A 19498-nucleotide genomic window follows, 5' to 3' on the forward strand; every position below is an offset into this window, starting at 1 on the left:
AATTAGAAATTCTACCTTTACTGTCAAACATGATGCAGGGCAGGTAGTCGAGTGACTTGTGAAGGAGAAGGTTCTTCCTAGAGCAGTTGGACGCTGCGTTCCTATACATCTCTTGAAAGCATTTTTTTTTATTGCTATATGTTGAGTCATATGAGGAGGGAGTGTAGTTTTCTTAGCTTGCAATGTAAATTCTGGTGTTTTGTTTTTTTTTTTAAGAAAAATTAAATAAATATTGAGTATTGTCTTTTACCATTTCAAAGGATCCTGCACATATCTTTTGAAAATTAGAGCTGTTGGTGACCCCGAATGCTGTTTCAGGACTTTGATCCTGCATTATTTGAAAGGAAATACAGGCAGGCTTGACAAACATAATCTCCAAACCCTGTTGGCTTCTTTCGTTGGAACAATAGTTTTTCTGTCTTGTTGTAGTGGTGTGTGTACTGTAGTGTAGACCAGGGTACGATCTCATCGCTCTGCGGCTCACTGGTAATGGGAAAAGTGGGGCAACTTCCCTTCTACTTGGCTTTTCCTTTTTTCTCAAACCCGTGGAATTACATGGATTTTTCTAAGTTGTTCTCCAGAACTATTGATGGAGAACAATGGAGTAACACAAGATTAGTACTAGAGTTCTCCTCCCTCTCTCATTCTTACATTCCCTGAGCTTTTCCAGAAGAGTCAAACTAAGATTGAGACATATAAAAAAAATAGAAGCAAGTCAGAATTCAGGGTTATGACAGAATGCTTTAAACCAGCTTCTTTGGCTTGAATCGTCTAGGGAATCATTCAGTGAACACCTTCCTCCTTTCAGAAAAAGCTTTTAAAAATACAGTTCTTAAAAATACACTTTTTAGGGCTGGAGAGATGGCTCAGCGGTTAAGAGCACTGGCTGCTCTTCCAGAGGTCCTGAGTTCAATTCCCAGCAACCACATGGTGGCTCACAACCATCTGTAATGAGATCTGGTGCCCTCTTCTGGCCTGTAGGCAAACATGCAGACAGAACACTGTATATATAATAAATAAATAAATAAACCTTTTTTAAAAATAGCAGTTTTAAAAAATACTGTTCTTAAGGCATATTCCATTCTACTTGCTTTAGAGGGATTTTTTGGTCTGTCCTTAGTGCAACACTGGAAGGGGGGCTCCAGATTGGCATCAGGTGAGGTTCTGCTATGCTAGGCTAACTCCAAAAGAAATTCAGAAACTGCTTTTCATTTGGGCTCTTTGTGGTCAGGACACACACACACACACACACACACACACACACACGACATAGGGTCATGAAAGACAAAACTCAGACAGTTAAGTAATTTAGAAATAAGACAGTATATCCAAATATCAGTTCTATGCCATTACCAAGACTGTGGCATATCTTACATTCTGTGAATTTTATTTTCCCAGAGGTTCTAAATGGCCAGTTAAGTTTGTGAAGCAAAACACATTGGCCAGCATTTGTTCTCTGTTGTCCTTTTCCTGCCCCAAATTTCACCACCCCTCATCTTCCCCAAACAAAACCACAACATTTTGATTTGGGGGAAATTACGATAAAATGGGACTTTAAAAGTAATCCCTAGCTAGCTTGACTGAACTGGCAGGTGTCCAGCAATGTCAAACCATTTGCCATCTGCTGGGAGTGAGCACGGTTCCCACTCTTAACCAGCTCTCCATCTCAGGCTTCTCTTTCTTGGGTAAGCTAACTATCCACATTTTCGGGGTGCATTGATTCTTAGACTTGCTCTTGTTCACTTAATAAATCTTATCTTTCCTCCTACATTTATACACCCCTTCAAAATGAGCTGTTATACTAACATGTCGGAGAGGGGCATTTGAAAGGACACAGGCTTGTGTTGCCATTTCTAGCTTCTGAACAGTTCGGTTGTAAAGCAGTCTTCCAGGTTGTCTGTGCATGTAAGGTCACTATTTTACTGAGGTCTCTAACAACTTCATTTCTCTGTCATCCTGAACCGTCGTTTGCTTACAATAAAATAGTTGTGCCTGGCTCTGGACTGGAGTGGTAGTGTGAGAGTTATATGTAAACCTGTGTAGATGAGATTTAATTCTTGCATGCGTCTTGTGTAAGAAAATAAGCCGGTGTCTCACAGCAGCTTATCTCTGTGTCTGCCATCTGATTTGCCAGCACGTAGGAAGTTTGTTTTGGTTTCAAAATGTACTTTACCCCATGGTTTCTGGCAGGGTACAATCCTATTGACATCACTGTGTTTCAAATAGAAAATTAACAAGTAGCTACTGTTGTGATTGCAGACTGCTTTCCCAGCCCCTGTGAGAGAATGCTTTTTCCTCTGGACAGTAATACTTCTCAGCCCCTTGGTACCATTAAGTCAGCCAATGGGGGCTGCCAGAAAAGGGATGAACACCCACAAAAGACTGAAGAATAGAAAACTGTTAATAAGGCAGAAGTCTTTAATCTGTTTCCAAACTGATGTGAAAGATAATTTAAAAAAAAAAAAATCCCCCCTCCCATCCCCAGCTAAGTTTTGACAGTAGTCCAGGTCCAGAGCCTGATCCCTCCAGAGAGCACTATCCTTTCCCTCCACCAAAACCCTGGAGGGTTGCCAAAAGAAAATAAGCTATTTTGTATTTAGAACAAATTGCCACTGTTTTCTCCAGCCATGTAGCCCTATTTCCCAGACCTTGAAACCTGGAATACAGAAAGTTCTTGTGTGACTGAAGAAATATGCTGAATGAATGATGAAGCTAGTTTTTGTTTTTGTTTAAAGAAAAAAAGAAAAGGGGAAAAAAAAAAAGACCCAACAACCCCAAATCCTTATAAACAGGTAGAGAGCAGCTGCTTGCCTAGAGACTAGTTTTAGCACAGAATGCACATGAGTGAGCAGTTCCTTAAGTCTTCAGCTCTGGAGGCTCCTGTTGGAGTTCCAGTGAAGAGCATTTGCTTCTAGAACAAGATCTTAATGTCTTAATGATTTTTTTTTTTAATGAGGGAGGCTGTCTAAAGTGAAATCTTGAGCCAGGCATGATGGCTCAAGTCTGTAAACTGAGCTGCTGTGAGATGGTGGTGGTGGTGGTGAGTTCCAGGACAGCCTACGTAATGAGAATTTAAATTCCCAGTTTAAAAAAAAAAGTTAATTTTTCTTTAGAGATGAATACAGAACATTAAAAAAAATAATCATTGATGTGTTCTCCCTGCTAGCCTTGTAAACTCCAATAAAGATAAGGTCATCTGGGAGTGGTGGTGCATGCCGTTACTGTCAGCACTCGGGAGGCAGAGGCAGGTGGATCTCTTGAGTTTGAGGCCAGCCTGGTCTACAGAGAGAGTTCCAGGACAGCCAGGGCTATGTAGAGAGAGACCCTGTCTCAAACAAAGTAAAACATAAGAAATAAGGTAAGATTAAAGCCATCAGGGTCTTATTATTGTTTTCTTCCTTTGCATCATGTAATAGGAACTTTTAGACTTTGTTCTTATACCTGGGTTTCTGAGCTATTTGTGTTCTATTTGTTTTTATGGTTACCTTTCTGCCATTATACTTGTAATTATTACTAGTACTTGAACTTAAATTTTTTAAAAAGTATGTTTCTTTTCATCATTGGTGTATGAGTCTTTTGTTTGCATATATGTCTATGCATCACATGCATGCCTGATGCCCACGGGACTAAATAAACCAACCCTAGGTCCTCTGCAAGAGCAGCAAGTGCTCTTAACAGCTGAGCCATCTCTCCAGCCCTTGAACTTAAGATTTTAAAGTTAGAACCAATTTTCTGCTTTCTAGAAAATATGAAGTCAGAAATGTGAAATTGACCCCAAAATGGACTTTAGCAGACTTGAATTTCTAAATTTTATTTGGCTTTGTTGTACTAGCTTCATATCACTGTCAGTACTTTGATAGTCATTCTTTTCATGGGCGCTGTTTTTAAAGTGTGTGTGTGTGTGTGTGTGTGTGTGTGTGTGTGTGTGTGTGTGTCAGAGATACAGAGAGACAGAGAATGAATGAATGAATGAATGAATGAATGAATGAATGAGAACGTGGGTACTCACAGTAATCAGAAGGGAACATTGGATTCCTTGGAGCTGGAGTTAAGGGCATTCATGAACTACCCAGTGTAGATGCTGGGATCTGAGCTCCTGGTCCTCTCATAGAGCAGTAAGCTCTCTTAGCTGCTAAACATCTCTGTAGCCCTTGTCATGAGTCCTATTCTTAAACCCTCTACTGTTTATTAAAAGAAATCTCAACTGTAGTCAGGAGTTAGGTTGAAGATTGTCAGTTTCACATGTCTTGGGTAAATCACATCTTAACATATATGGTGATTATAATTGCATCAGAAATAACACAGGTGTCTACAGAGTTCTGGCATTTAGAAGCAGATCTCACAAATGCTGGCCTAACAACTAATTATACTGTTTATGGACTCTAGTATTGATTATTAGGTCAACTTTAGTGAGATAGAGCGTTCTGGGTACATGTACTAGAAATTATATTTCTTCTCAGTTCTGTGTGTTCATTCTGTTTAATATTAGAAAAATTGAAATAATAAAAAGTAAATTTAATCTCAACTAGAATATAATATGACTGGAAAGATGGCGTAGTGGTTAAGAGCACTTGATGCTCTTAGAGAGGACCAGAGTTTGGTTCCCAGCATCCACATGGTCTAGATCATAATGGTCTGTAACTTGAGACCCAGGAAATCTAATGCTGTCTTCCAGCCTCTGTGGGCATTGCACAGGCATGGTGGTACACTTACATACTTGCAAGCAACGTACACACACAATACTTCTCTTAAAAAAAACAGTGTAATTAATATAAAAACCTAATGTTAATTATTGAAGTCATATGTAAAGGAAAGTCTCGCAAGGAAAACATTAGTTTGACTTTGAGTTGAAAATTGTAACAGATGGCTGGGTGTGGTGGCACACCTATAATCCCAACACTCAGGAGACTAGGGACTGAGAAAGGTCACTGTGGTTTACATAGCAAGATTTAAAAAACAAAATCATATTTGATGTTTACCAAGTGGACAGTAGTGATGAGGGCAGTCCAAGTGATGGACAGGGATAAAATCATGTTTGGATGTGGATTAGATATATATGGGTTTGGATATGGGAAATGTGGGAAGGAGAGAACAATTACATCTTCAGAGGGGCAAAGATTAATATTGGCAACTTAAAAAAATCTGTATAGTATCTAGCTCACGGCATGGCAGGTGGGGCTTACTGCTTCCTGATGGTCATTGTTTTTGACTCATTGGCACTTGAGGTTCTTCTTACCTCTGAATTATATAATGGCTAAGTAACATTGCAGCCTCCATGAACTTTCTTGAAAAAGAATATGTTTGTCAGTACTCAGATATCACTTTCTTTCCACACATACACCACACTCTTACCTTGTCTCTTATATCTTCTTAACTGTGCTCCACTGTCCATTCTTTTCTACTTTCCAGATATTTGGAATACGTAGTCTCCAAAATACATTGGTCCAAAATGACGTTTTCAAGTCCAAAACTTGACTTTAGCAGTTGGAATTTTTTTTATTAAGAGATTTTCTATTTGTTTTACATCTCAACCCACTCCCCATTCCCACCTCCTCCAAGGCAAGGCCTCCCATGGGGAGTCAGCAGAGCCTGGTACATTCAGTTGAGGTAGATCCAAGCCCCTCCTCCCTGTACCAAGGCTGCACCAAGTGTCTCACCATAGGCACTAGGCTCCAAAAAGCCAGCTCATGCACTAGGGACAGGTCCTGACAAGTGGACAGGGCCCCACAAACAGTTCAAGCTAAACAACCGTCTTGCTTATCCAGAGGGCCTATTCCAGTACCATGGGACTCCTCAATTATTGAGTTCATGTGTTTCCACTAGTTTGTCTAGTTGTCTTGTACTTTTTCCAATCATGGTCTCAATATCTCTTGCTCATATGATCCCTCCTCTCTCTCATCAATTGGACTCCCGGAGTTCCGCCTGGGACCCGGCCATAGATCTCTGCATCTGCTTCCATCAGTTACTGGATGAGGGTTCTATGGTGACAGTTAGGGTATTCAGCCATCCAATCATCAGAGTAGGTCAGCTCAGGCACCCTCTTGACCACTGCCAGTAGTCTATGGTGGAGTCATCTTTGTGGATTCCTGGGAACCTCCCTAGCACTCTGCTTCTCCCTATTCCCATGGTGCCTTCACTTATCATGGTATCTCTTTCCTTGTTCTTCCATTCTGTTCCTGTTCCAGCTTGAACCTCCCACTCCCCTAAGCTCTCATCCCCCATCTCTGCCCTCCATTACCCCCTCTCACCCCCAGTTTGCTCATGTAGATCTCATCCATTTCTCCATCACTGGGTGATCCATGCGTCCTTCTTAGGGTCCTCCTTACTAGCTAGCCTCCCTGGAGCTGTGGGTTGCAGACTGGTTATCCTTTGCTTTACATCTAGTTTCCACTTATGATTAAGTACGTACCATGTTTGACCTTCTGAGTCTGGGTTACCTCACTCAGGATATTTTCTAGTTCCATCCATTTGCCTGCAAACCTCATGATGTCATTGTTTTTCTCTGCTGAGTACTTCATTGTGTATATGTACCACATTTTCTTTATCCATTCTTCAGTTGAGGGCATCTAAGTTGTTTCCAGGTTCTTGCTATTACAAATAGTGCTGGTATGAACATAGTTGAGCATGTGTCCTTGTGGTATGATTGAGCATTCCTTGGGTATATGCCCAAGAGTAGTGTAGCTGGGTCTTGAAGATTGATTCCCAATTTTCTGAGAAACCGCCATACTGATTTCCAAAGTGGTTGTACAAGTTTGCATTCCCACCAACAGTGTAGGAGTGTTCCCCTTGCTCCGCATCCTCTCCAGCATAAGCTGTCTTCAGTGTTTTTGATCTTAGCCATTCTGATGGCTGTAAGATGGTATCTCAGAGTCATTTTGATTTGCATTTCCCTGATGACTAAGGATGTTGAGCAATTCCTTAAATGTCTTTTGGCCATTTGAGATTCTGTTGAGAATTGTCTGTTTAGCTCTGTAGCCCATTTTTTAATTGGACCGTTAGGTATTTTGATGTCTAGTTTCTTGAGTTCTTTATATATTCTGGAGATCAGCCCTCTGTCAGATGTGGAGTTGGTGAAGATCTTTTTCCATTCTGTAGGCTGTCACTTTGTCTTGTTGACTGTGTCCTTTGCCCTATAAAAGCTTCTCAGTTTCAAGAGGTCCCATTGATTGTTTGTTTCTCTTAGTGTCTGTGCTACTGGTGTTATATTTAGAAAGTGATCTCCGGTGCCAATGCGTTCAAGACTACTTCCTATTTTCTCTTCTATCAGGTTCAGAGTAACTGGATTTATGTTGAGGTCTTTGATCCACTTGGACTTGAGTTTTGTGCACGGTGACAGATGGATCTATTTACAATCTTCTACATATTGACATCCAGTTATGCCAGCACCATTTGTTGAAGACGCTTTCTTTTTTCCATTGTACAGTTTTGGCTTCTTTGTCAAAAACTAGGTGTTCATACATGTGCGGATTAATGTCAGGGTCTTCAGTTTGATTCCATTGGTCTACATGTTGGTTTTTATGCAAGTACCAAGCTGGCTTTATTATTATTATTATTATTATTATTATTATTATTATTATTATTATTATCATCATTGTAGCTCTATAGTAGAGCTTGAAGTCAGGGATCGTGATGCCTCCAGAGGTTGCTTTATTGTACAGGATTCTTTTAGCTATCCTGGGTTTTTTGTTTTTCCATATGAAGTTGAGTATTATTCTTTCTAGGTCTGTGAAGAAGTGTGTTGGGATTTTGGTGGGGATTGCATTGAATCTGTAGATTGCTTTTGGTAAGATTTCCATTTTTACTATGTTATCTTGAGATATTTAAAATAATGTGATGTTAGATGGCTTATTTTTAATTAACTTTGAAAAATTTTTTGAGACAGGGTTCATTGTGTTGTGTAGCCCTGGCTGAGCTGGATCTCACTCTGTAGACCAATCTGGCCTCCAACTCACAGAGATCCACCTGCCTCTACCTCCTGAGTGCCGAGATTAAAGGTATGCGCCACCACCACCAGCTCCAAAATTTTAATTGTGTGTGTATGTGTGATCTCTGTGTGTGGGTATGTGCACATGAATGCAGGTGCTCTTGGAGAACAGAAGACAGCATTAGGTCCCCTGGAGTTGAACTTAAAGGTGCTGGAGCAACATGACATGGATACTGGGAATTGAGCTCAAGAGCAGTTTGCACTATTAACACTCTTAACCCCTGAGCCATCTCTCCAGTCCCACTTCTTTAAGTGCATTTTGTATTATGTCTACTTATTTGCATATAAAATAATGTTTTCCTAGATTTTTTTAAAGAAAAATATGACTTCTGGAAGACACCATGTTTAACCTTAGGTCATCAAATACCTTCTGACTCAATGAGGAGTACCTCCAGGGGTGTACGTAGCCTACCTTTTGAACTGCTTGCACTTATTGGGAGCAAGTGGTTTAAAGACTTTCCAGTAGGTATAGTGGTACCCTTAGTGGGATAGGGATAGGGGGACAGAAAGGTCATGAATTTGAGGCTAGCCCAGCTGCATTGCAAATTCCAGTTCATATAGATGAGCCCTTTCATGCCAAAATTGACAATATGATATGTGTGTGTGCGCTCATGTTTGTACACGCGTATTACAACTTCGTTGTGACACTTGTTGATATTTCTATGTGGTTATTTTATGATACCAACTGAGAAAAATATGGAGTAAAAGCAGTTTGTTTCTGAGGAGTATGAAGAGGGTCCCAGCTCCTCTGTTTTCATTTCTGGTGTCATTGAGCCCCACTACCACCATAGTCGAGTGTCAAACCAGGGAAAGGTCACTTGCCAGGTTACTACCTGTGTGTGAAGTAGAGCTGTGAGCTGTAAGTGAACCATAGTCACCAGATACTGGTTTATAGGAGCAGCTTGTTGAGCATCGCTGTTTCATAAACAGAATAAGGTGAACAGAATATGATCATATATGTTTTCACAAATAAAATTCATGAGCAGAAAGCAGTGTGCTTGATTTATCTGGATCCATTTTTAATGTTTTTTTTTTTTAGGGGAAGCAGACAGATTTTTGTCTATCTTTAGAGATTCTCAATACATTAAGTTGTAGAGAAACTTGGGTATATAGAATGTGTAGGATCGCAGCTAACTGCTGTCATATGCAGGAGTGTGTAGGGAGTGAGTGCCTGGCCACTCGCCAGTGTAGCTTGAAGAACGTGGCTCATGGGAGGGCTCCCAGCCCATTGCATAACGTTCGGCCGAGAGGAAAATGCGAGCACTGTCCCTATCACTCCACTGGTTTCCGTTTTGATTTAGTTACTTGGCACGGTCTTGGCATCCCATAATGGAAGCATGAAGGGCTGTGCCTCCAAGGGCAGTGCTGGCTGTGGGGCCAGGTGGGTTAGGTTTCCAGAGAGGACTCAAACACCAGAATTGAAAAGCACGGCCGTGTGATGTTTGGTGGTGGTGGTGGTTTTCTGAAAGGGGATTCCTTCTTCTCCCAGCTGTGTATGCTGCTAGTCGGCACCCTGCCCTTTAAAGTGCCCTGTTTGGTAGAAAGTCCTCCATGCTTTGTGGTACCCTGTTCATCACTGAAGTTTATATATGGCTTGAAATAAAAAACGACATTGATTCCTTCAGGAAAAAATGATCCCACCTGACCAACATAAAGGCAGACAGATGCCAGCTGCCTTTGTTTGTGTTTTCCTGTAAGGGGGGCTTGCCCATTTGGAAGATGTGGGCAGTTTTGAATAGGACCTTTCTAATAGAGTTGTTGGCTAGGAATTGCTACTTGAAAAATCTCATTTTAAAACAGAGTTCAAAGTGCCTTTGAAAACAAGAGTACATTTGTGTATCTCTGTCCTAGCAAGCAGCCTGAATTTTCCTCAGAGCCAGCCCCTTGTTGCAGTATCTGTCTCCCACCTTGCTGTATCCTATCCTTCATGCTGACTTACCAGAGATTTTAAACATTATAGTTTGGGGCTAACTATGTGTTAACAGAGTATAAGTGCTAACCAGGAAGTTAACATTAAAAACAGCAACAATGAAAAAACATGACATTTTCTATCAAGTCTAATTCCACCAATTTTATAATGTGACATACAGGACCATACCTTTTACAAAACCTTATTCTGGATATCATTTCTTAGACTTTGGAAAACATCATTATATATTTGGTTTTTCTCAGTGAGTATGGATTTTCAAATCAAACCAGACCTTCTGTGTCTCTGGTGGCCCACAATTTGGCAACCCCTAACAGGACGTTTCTGAGCCACCAGTCACAGGGGAGTGGAGGCAAGAAAAGACCAGATGGCATCAAAAGATAGGCCTGTCTAGGTCGTTGGTGGCTAAGCTTGCAGTCTGGTTACCAACAGAGACAGAGGGGAAAGGGTACAGAGGGGCAGCATGGTAAGGGGATGGAACAGCCATGAGGTCTTCTCGGAATGTGCTGTAAAGAGAAAACTTACACAAGGAAGAGGTGACTCACATTTATAGTTGGAGAATATCCACTGCTCTTAGAAGGAAGTGGCATGTAAACATATGTGCAGTTCTGAAAAGCACATGTCCTGCTTGGTCAGCTGGTGGCCCTCAGCTGCCACTGAATCTTTGTTACTTACTTTCCAAATGTCTGCTTCACTGTGAAGTACAGAAGCTAGAAGAAATGATTCTTAGCTTCCACAGATATGTCTCTTCCTATGGGAATGAGATCCTTCATGCAGATACTTCCTTTGCAGAGCTGTATTCACCAGGTGTGGAGAATGCTGCCCCTGGCCCATGGACATGGCATTTCTGAGTATGCTTTCTTGGCATATGCTCATCTTGGAGTGTATTTATAATTACTTGACTGAAGAAATGATGGCTATAAAAAAAGAACATTTTCAGAATGAAATCTTGTCTTCCTGCTCATTTGGGCATCAAACTTTGACTCTTGGCTTATTACTTAATAAATTAAATTTATTAAGACTCTGAGATTATTGAACATAGTTGGTACTTCCTTGTAGAATGCCACCTCAGCTGTTTTCTGTTGTATGAAAGAAACGAAGGCATTTCTAATTGTACAGGTTTTGTTTTGAATGGGTTTGTATGTTTAGCTGTTTTCAGCCCTGGGGATTGTACCAGGGTCTAGTGTGTGGTTGGTGATCACTTTATCACTGACCCTTGTCTCCAGCCCATAGTCTCTGCTTATATATGGAGGTCCTTTTAACTACCTGGAAAAATCCTTGCTTCTTCATAGACAGATTGAATATCCTTAAATTTCCAAAACCAAGTTTCAACTTCTTTTAAGGTCTACCATGCCCTCCAGTAAATCTCCCCATATTCAGATTGTTTACTTGGTATTTCTGTTACTCTTTCAGTACGAGCTGCACTCTGGAGTAAAAACCCCTCAACATTTTTATTTTACTTTAAGTTATTATTGTAATTATTTTGCTTTCCTCAACCCAAGAAATGTCTGAAATAGTGCTTAATACATAAAAGTAACACGATAAATAAACAATTGAATACATTTTAAAGAGGGGAAGATGAAAGTGCCTTTGAACTCTTCATTTGAACGTGTTAATATTAGCCCTTTTCCTGTTTCTCCCCTTTACATTTTGATGTTCTGGCACTGACACAGACCCTTGCCTGTTGAGCACGTCACTACTGAGTTATAGCCTCAGTTTTGTTATTTTCAATGTAGGTCTTAGCATGAAAAAACGGGGATTTTGCTTGTCCTTTGTTATTCAGTATAAAACTAGCTTTAAAAACTAAAGCTTTAAAAACTAAAACGTTAAAATTTGCTGCATGCACCAGATTTCTGGAGTTGAGTAATTTAAACAAATCCAGCAGAGCTGTTCCTCTGACATGCTTCCTGAATTTTACTAGTTGCTGTGTTTACTTTTGTAGAGGGCTGACTTGAGAGCAGAGCCTCTCATTATTAGAAGCCCACCAGCCTCCACCGCACCCTTGAGCCAGGTCACATGAAGATACTGCTAGGTGGACCCCACAGCCATCCCGCTGAAGCCTTCAAAGGCATCCTCACCTCGTTCGTGCTTTTGATCTGGATTTGGTCTCCTTAGTGCAAGACAAGTCAGCTCATGTGCAAATCCTTCCCTGAGAGATTTAGATAGTTAGCACAGTAAAGCAACTTTGAAATAGTTGAATATAGAGAAATCCAGACATTCCTTTATCTGTATTAGGTTTATCCAGTTGCAGTCTGGAGTCAAGTATTACACTTAACATGATGAGCTCAGGCAGAGGATTTGGAATTCTGTTCAGATTGTTTGAGAATTGTAGCCAGGTCTGTGGGTACTGAGACAGCCTGGCAGTTCATCAGCCTGACCTCTGCTCTCACTACCCTTGATGGCCTCCACTCTCAGGAACATAACGGCCACACATCACCTTTTCTGACCCTTCTTTTGAGTTGCTACATTGGAATTCTCACTTGACGTTATCTCTTGTGTGTTGAGACCCAGTGAACTAATGACACCATTTAGTCTCTTTGAGAGGAAGGTGGAGGGCTCATTTTATTTCTGGTACTGAGGCTGTTGCAAAGAGTTCAGTTCCAGCCCCCAAAGAGTCCACACCCTACACACTGCTGAGCTGTTATGCTTGGTAGAGCACAGGCTCAGACATGGAGAGCAGTGGCGCTTTAACCTTCATTATGTGCATGCTCCTAGTTCGAGAAGGTAAATCCGTGAGACTCTCTGGTAGCATTTCAGGAAAAGTTCCCTCTGATTTCCCCAGAGAATGGTCTGTCAGAGAGTTAGGACTTTTAAGTAAATAATTCTGCCTCCTCTTCTCCTTGTGTAGAAGAAAACTTAGGGTCAATCATGAGAATAGAAGAGAAAAAAAGTTAAACTAACGAGTAGTGGTCCACTTAAGATAGGAAGTGGAGGCCTTCAGTATTGAAGTGTGAAACCCACGCACTCCATCTGCTTAGTCACAGTTTTGGTGTTTCTGTTTGCTGGATCCTATGAAATTGCCGTTTTTAGAAGGACTGAAATGTTTGAAGATCAGGAAGTGTTCATTTGGCTCCACCTACTACATAAACAACATCTAACCCCATAAGATGGCTACAGTTACTGAGTTGTGTGTGTGTGTGTGTGTGTGTGTGTGTGTGTGTGTGTGTGTGTAATTAAAAGGTTAAAGGAAATGGAAACTGGGTGCATTTCATATCTCCTTCAGGTACCATAGCTGGAACCCCTACTCCAGCCTGTGTTTTTAGGCATTCAGAAATCAAGTTCAGTTGCTTTAATATCCTTATTCACTTTAACAATACAGTAGGGAGTTTATGGAGTGAACTAGGGAACATACTATTCCATGGGGGTGGCGGCACATAATATAAAGCAAGCATGTCTACAAAGGACAGAAGTGTTAGAGAGACTGGAAATCAGGCACCCTGTGCTTAATAGTGAGGGGTGAACTGTAGTTGTTGGTCGGATAACTGAGAATAAGTGTCTTTAGACTGTGTCTGGTGGATACCTAGACTGTGCTAATTTGACCATGTCTTCTTAGACGAGCTCACCTTCGCCTATGTTTGGAACGCTTGAAAGTTCTGATCCCACTGGGCCCAGACTGCACCAGGCATACAACACTCGGTTTGCTCAACAAAGCCAAAGCACACATCAAGGTGAGACTCCCCACTTCCAGCTTTGAGCCTGGGGTAATTATTAGCAGTGATTCCTATTGGTGTTTGTGTACAGCTCAGTAGACCGTCTTTCTTCCTAACTGACCTCCAGAGAAACTTTGTAAAAATCTCACCAGCTGATCCGGTGGAGCAGCGTAACATGATTCAATGAAATTATCTTTTTTACAGTATGGCCATTTAGACCTGGGAACACTAGGGCATGATACCCAGAAGGAAGGCCGTTGTGCCCTCTTGTGGAGATGACGTTATTTGGCTGTATCTCTCAGTATTTTTCCATCAAATACCACACTGTGGGAGGTTTCTCTTTTGTGGAGGTTACCTCATAGACTTTTATAGTTCCATCTTGTTCAAGTAATATATGCAGCATTCATACACAAAAAGACACAATTTTTATGTTAAAAAAATAAGTGCTTATCCATATTTACAATCAAGGGTACATAAATACCCATATATGTATTGTGTGTGTTCGTTCATATTTTCTCTGCCAAAGAAAAATGTTAAGCAGAAATCAGTTTTATTGCTTTAGACTGACTGGACTGTATACAAATAAATAACATTTCATCGTCTTAGAAACTTGAAGAAGCTGAAAGGAAGAGCCAGCACCAGCTTGAGAACTTGGAGCGAGAACAGAGATTTTTAAAGCGGCGACTGGAACAGCTGCAGGGCCCTCAGGAGATGGAGCGAATACGAATGGACAGCATTGGATCAGCCATCTCTTCAGATCGCTCTGATTCAGAGCGAGGTGGGCAGGTCTCTTTTCTGAGGACTCTAGAATCAGGGAGGAGGGCCTGCAGGCACCATGCGTGTGCTGTTATTCATCAGCAGTGTTTGGGTGCTGGAGGTGCTGTAGCACATGTGAGGTGTGGCATGTGTGAGTATGGTCAGTAGGACTGGACTCTACCCTGGTGACACCTCTGACTTCCAGCTGAGCTCTGTGCACCAGACGCTGCCTTCTGTAGACTTGTCCTGTGTGTACATGTGCACTTTCTACTTAGAAAGAATTTTACTATCTGTTTATATCTTCAGCCACCCCAGCCTTACAACACAAACTCCTAGAATTGAATACTGATTTTTGTATTTGTTTGTTTTTGCTTTTTGTTTTTCGAGACAGGGTTTCTCTGTGTAGCTTTGGAGCCTGTCCTAGAACTCACTTTGTAAACCAGGCTGGCCTTGAACTCACAGAGATCTGCCTGCCTCTGCCCCTCCCAAGTACTGGGATTAAAGGCATGCACCGCTGCCACCACCACCCGGCTTTTTTTGTTTTGTTTTGTTTTGTTTTATACTGATGATTTTTAACTTGACATTTGGAAAAGTAGAGCTCATGAAATCTTGAGAATTTTTAAATATTAGACAAGTAACCTTTTTTTGAAGATGGATTTCTTTTTCTTTTTTTAATGGAAACTTCCACACATACTCAGAAATACAGAACAGACAATAATCAAACTCCCGAGTGTATACCCATCAGCTGATGATAACAGATGTCAGCATTCTGCCATTATTGTTTTATGATTGAATGTAAAACAGCAGGCTTTGAGAAATAAGAATATTGAAAAGTAAGTCCTGAGCTTTTAATTCTTCTTTATGGGAAAAACAATATTTGACTTCCTTTTGTTTTTAAAGTGTATATTGCTGTATATTATCACAAGTGTGACCAGGGCTATGCACCATTTATTTCAGGATGTATTTGAGGGCTGTGCACTGATTGTCTTGAAACATTCAGTCCAGTTTCGAGCATCAACACACACACACACACACACACACACACACACACACACACACAAAGACACACACACAGGGAAGGGGATGGCTTGAAATTATATTTGATGCAAGAAAATCAAAAGCAAATCTCTCAAACTTAATGGTTGACTTATTTTAGTTACTAAGTCCATAGAATTCCTTATGATCAATTATAGAAATCTATAGATTCTTCTGTAGAGTGATATAACCAAAAATTTGGATGCATAAACATTAATTTTCTATCTTTAATTTCTCTCCACCTCACCCCCTTTTCTAAAGCAACTCTGATCAATAAACAACACTGTGAATTAGTTCTTGGTTTAATGCAAAACAGATGTTGTTAAACCACTTGGGTTGGGATCTTTTAATATTAAGTACTAATTCTCAAATAAGCCAAGTGCTTTCAGTGGGAGGTCCAGACGGACTGGCGTCAAAGGGTTTTAGTAAACTTGCTGCCTAAATTAAGACCACCTCTGTATGCTAGAATTCCCCTTTACAGAAGAGCCCTGATTCCCAGAGATCTCTGATAACCTCATTGTGTAGCCCTTTTAACTTTTGAAAATGCACGTACAGATTATTGATGTTCTTCCCCCTCCCCCTTTCTTTCTTCCTTTTCGCAGAGGAGATTGAAGTGGATGTTGAAAGCACAGAGTTCTCCCATGGAGAAGTGGACAATATAAGTACCACCAGCATCAGTGACATTGATGACCACAGCAGCCTGCAGAGTATTGGGAGTGACGAAGGTTACTCCAGTGCCAGTGTCAAACTTTCCTTCACTTCCTAGAGCCCAGCATGACAAGAGTGCAGGGCGAGATACCCACTGGGCCAATTCAGTACTGTCTCTTCAATTGGGTTCCTGATGCAGTCTCCTTCAAAACTAACCAAAACTATACTTGAACAAAAGGGTCAGAAGACCCATATTTAAGCAAATACTTAACAAAAAGTGGGGTAGAGCCTCCCCAGTAGAACAAATATTCACATATTGGAAAGTTTGTAACAGCAGCTGAAAACTTGGGTGTAATTATCTTGAGTTGACTTAGTTGACTTAAAAGAGGACAATGGAGACTCCATTCTCCTTTTCCAGTTTGCTCACGCTTGTTGAGTAGACATTTAAGGACGGGGTTATGAACCCTTCCTGAGCTTCTTGGCCCTAGAAACAAAATCAGACTTAGAGTAAGGAAAAGACAGGATAATCAGGCATTAATCTTGGATAGCTAAGGAGCTACTAAAACTCAGCCTCAGTTTATCATGAAGCCTGTGGATGATCAATTCTTTTTAAAAATGAATTTTTAAAAAGCTCATTTCGTGCTCTACAAAAGGAGAGACTCCCCCATGAAGCCTTTGGAAAGAGATCATCACGCAGCTCAGCTTTCTGTTGGATTCCATGCTAAGCCAGCTAACCTTACCTGCATTGATAGCACTAGGGCACCCGCCCGCCCGCCCGCTCGCAGCCCTCCGGCAACATAGGGGCAGCCCATGCATGACAGCCTGTATCACAGAAGGAAAAGCTCCATGCGCCTCTGTGTCTGCGCCCATCTGAAGAGTTGTGCACGCAGTATGGCAGGCCAAGGTCTGAGCCACGGCAGCATTTTTATTTGAGATTTTGATAACTGTTTATATGTGTTGAAAACCAAAATGACATCTTTTTAAAGCTTGTCCATAAGTAAACATAGATGTCTTTTATAGTGGAAAAAAATGTGGGGAAAAATCATCTATTTTGATGCAGCATTTGATAATGATAAAACACCTCACGCCTCACTCTCTATAGTGCACAGAATGAATGAGGTCTGGGCTGGGTAGACAAAGGTCAATGCTGTTTTTGTTTTCTTTTAGGGTCATTTCCTTTTACCAGCTTTAACATCTGCTGTCCATAGTAGGCATCCTGTTCTAGTTCACACTTGTCTCATGTAACGTGAAGACTTGCGTTTTCTACAGCCAGTCTCCTTCCTCACACACCCTCTGTGCAGGTGCTATCGTCGCTCTTTAATATTTTCAGAAATGTTATCTTCTAAGTGAACTTTCTAGCCTGCACTTTGATGTCCTGTGTTCCCTGTGTCTTTCAAACTCCCAGGTTTCCCTGTGGGCCTCTGCTGTGCCCGGGAGACCTAACCCCCGTTGTTTTGACTTTGTATTCTTTAAATAATTTAACTACCCTTAATTACTTTTAAAAAAAGCTTTATGATTTTCATAACTTATTGCTGATTTTAATGGGTTGTTAATTTCAGTCCTGTAGTTTTATTTTATGTTTAGATAGGGCTGGGCAAGGAAAAAGAAAATAAAAACAACCATATTTAGCAGTGCAGTCGAGTTGTGTGTTAATGTCAGGGCTATCTTCTTGTGAATAGCATGTTTCCTTATGAAGTGTACCATCTTGGTCTCACAAGGCCTCAGTACACACACAACCCATGTTCTTCCTGTCCTCCAAGAGTACGTCTTCCTTGGATGTGCTGTTTGGGCAAAGTTCTCTGAAGCAGACGCGTGTGAAATACTGCATGCCCCAGATACTCAGTGTGAAACATGCTAGACCTCAGTTGTGGGGGTTTCCTTCAGTCACTCCCAGCCTGGGTATTTGCTGCATTTGGATTTCTCTTTAGTTGAAGTGTGTCCTTACCATGGGAAGTAAGTGGAAGCCATTGAGTGGCTTCATTGTGTGTGTGTGTGTGTGTGTGTGGTTCTGGCTGTCCTGGAACGTGCCTCTAACTCGAGACCGTCGGCCTCTGCCTCCCAAGTGCTGGGATTAAAGGTATGTGCCCTCACACCTAACTATAGCTTTATTCTTCTATTCCATGGTGATGACTGGCATCATCGTGGCCCAGGATTGGAATCTGGAACTTTATGTGCCGCCATTGTTTATGTACAGGGCAATGGGCTGTGCAGCCTTCTTACAGACCTAGAGCACATACGTCAACTGGATGTTCCAACACTACTCCTTCCCCAGGTTTGCTCTTGGGGAGAGAGGATGTGGGTAGATTGTGTGATTAGGTATTAACTCTACAAGACAAATTAGCTTAAAGACAAGTTATGCAAGAAATAAAAACCAAATAATGAATACCCAAGTTATTTTTGTTAATACCCTTTTCTGTGAAGGCAAAATAACTTGAGTGCCCACATCTTTGGGTAATTATCTCCTAAATGCATATCAGAAATTTAGAAGTAACAGCAGTGTGTATTAAAGCTCCCGTTCCTGTTGTACAGTTTTAACAGTTGTCTACCCCAGCTCTACGGCCTGACTGTAGTTCTTTCCTGGCGTGGTAATGGCTTTCAAGCGTCACTAATGTCCTCTTGTGGCTCTCTGCAGCCACCGTATGCAAACTGAAGCCTGCCAGATCTCACTGTGTCTGTCATTAACCTTTAGGGTATTCTGATGCCTGTACATTTTTTTATTTTTTGAGACTGGCTGGCCTCAGAGAATGCCTGCCTTTGCCTTTACCTGTATTTTTATATGAAGAGATGCAGGTCACTCCCATACCTGTTTTCATACCGAAGGAGCCTGACAAATTTTGCCTCCCTCCGTTTCTGGTCAGCGGAGGGAAGGAAAGTTTGTTTTTTTCTCAGATCTTCATGACAGTTGCACATCTACACCCAGTCTGGGATTACAAAGTTGGGTTTTTGTTGTTGTTGTTGTTTTGGGGTTTTTTGTTTTGTTTTGTTTTGTTTTTTTGTTTGTTTTTTGTTTTTTGAGACAGGGTTTCTCTGTGTAGCTTTGGTGCCTGTCCTGGAACTCACTCTAGCCCAGGCTGGCCTCAAACTCACAGAGATCCACCTGCCTCTGCCTCCTGAGTGCTGGGATTAAGGGCATGTGCCACAGCTGCCTGGCGAGTTACAAATTTTTTTTTCACTTTAAATTGTTTATTTCATAACATCACCTTTTAAGGTGAACAAAATTATTTCAAATTTTATTAAACTTATTTACCTGAAATATGTTTACATGGAGGACAGATACAGGATTTCAAGTAACTTAGGGGCCAGTCATTATTTAAAATAGCTTTCTCCCGCACACATGCCTTTCTTTTTCACATATAAAGGTTGGATGCAGACTTTGGGTGTTAACTGCTGATGCAGATGGAGATGCACTGTTGACAGTTCAGTTAAATGACAGACACGAAAAGATGGCATGTGTTTGCGTGCTTCACGTTCACGCCACATTTCTTCTTCCCTTCCCTT

General features: G+C 41.2%; 1 protein-coding gene across 3 annotated transcripts in view; it reads left to right on the forward strand.

The window, feature by feature from the left end:
• The window catches only part of Mxi1 (MAX interactor 1, dimerization protein), a 68080-nt gene extending 50098 nt beyond the window's left edge, over positions 1-17982 (forward strand). The window contains exons 4-6 of one of the 3 annotated variants that reach the window (XM_036172427.1): positions 13465-13579; positions 14168-14339; positions 15955-17982. In XM_036172427.1, the coding sequence (XP_036028320.1) occupies positions 13465-13579; positions 14168-14339; positions 15955-16118 (451 nt within the window). In that variant the 3' untranslated portion in view covers positions 16119-17982. The remainder of the gene's footprint in view (positions 1-13464; positions 13580-14167; positions 14340-15954) is intronic. The other 2 variants (XM_036172438.1, XM_036172447.1) reach the window with 2 other exon arrangements.
• The last annotated feature ends 1516 nt before the right edge of the window (positions 17983-19498 follow it).

This window comes from Onychomys torridus, chromosome 1, assembly GCF_903995425.1.
Source record: "Onychomys torridus chromosome 1, mOncTor1.1, whole genome shotgun sequence".
NCBI lineage: Eukaryota > Metazoa > Chordata > Mammalia > Rodentia > Cricetidae > Onychomys > Onychomys torridus.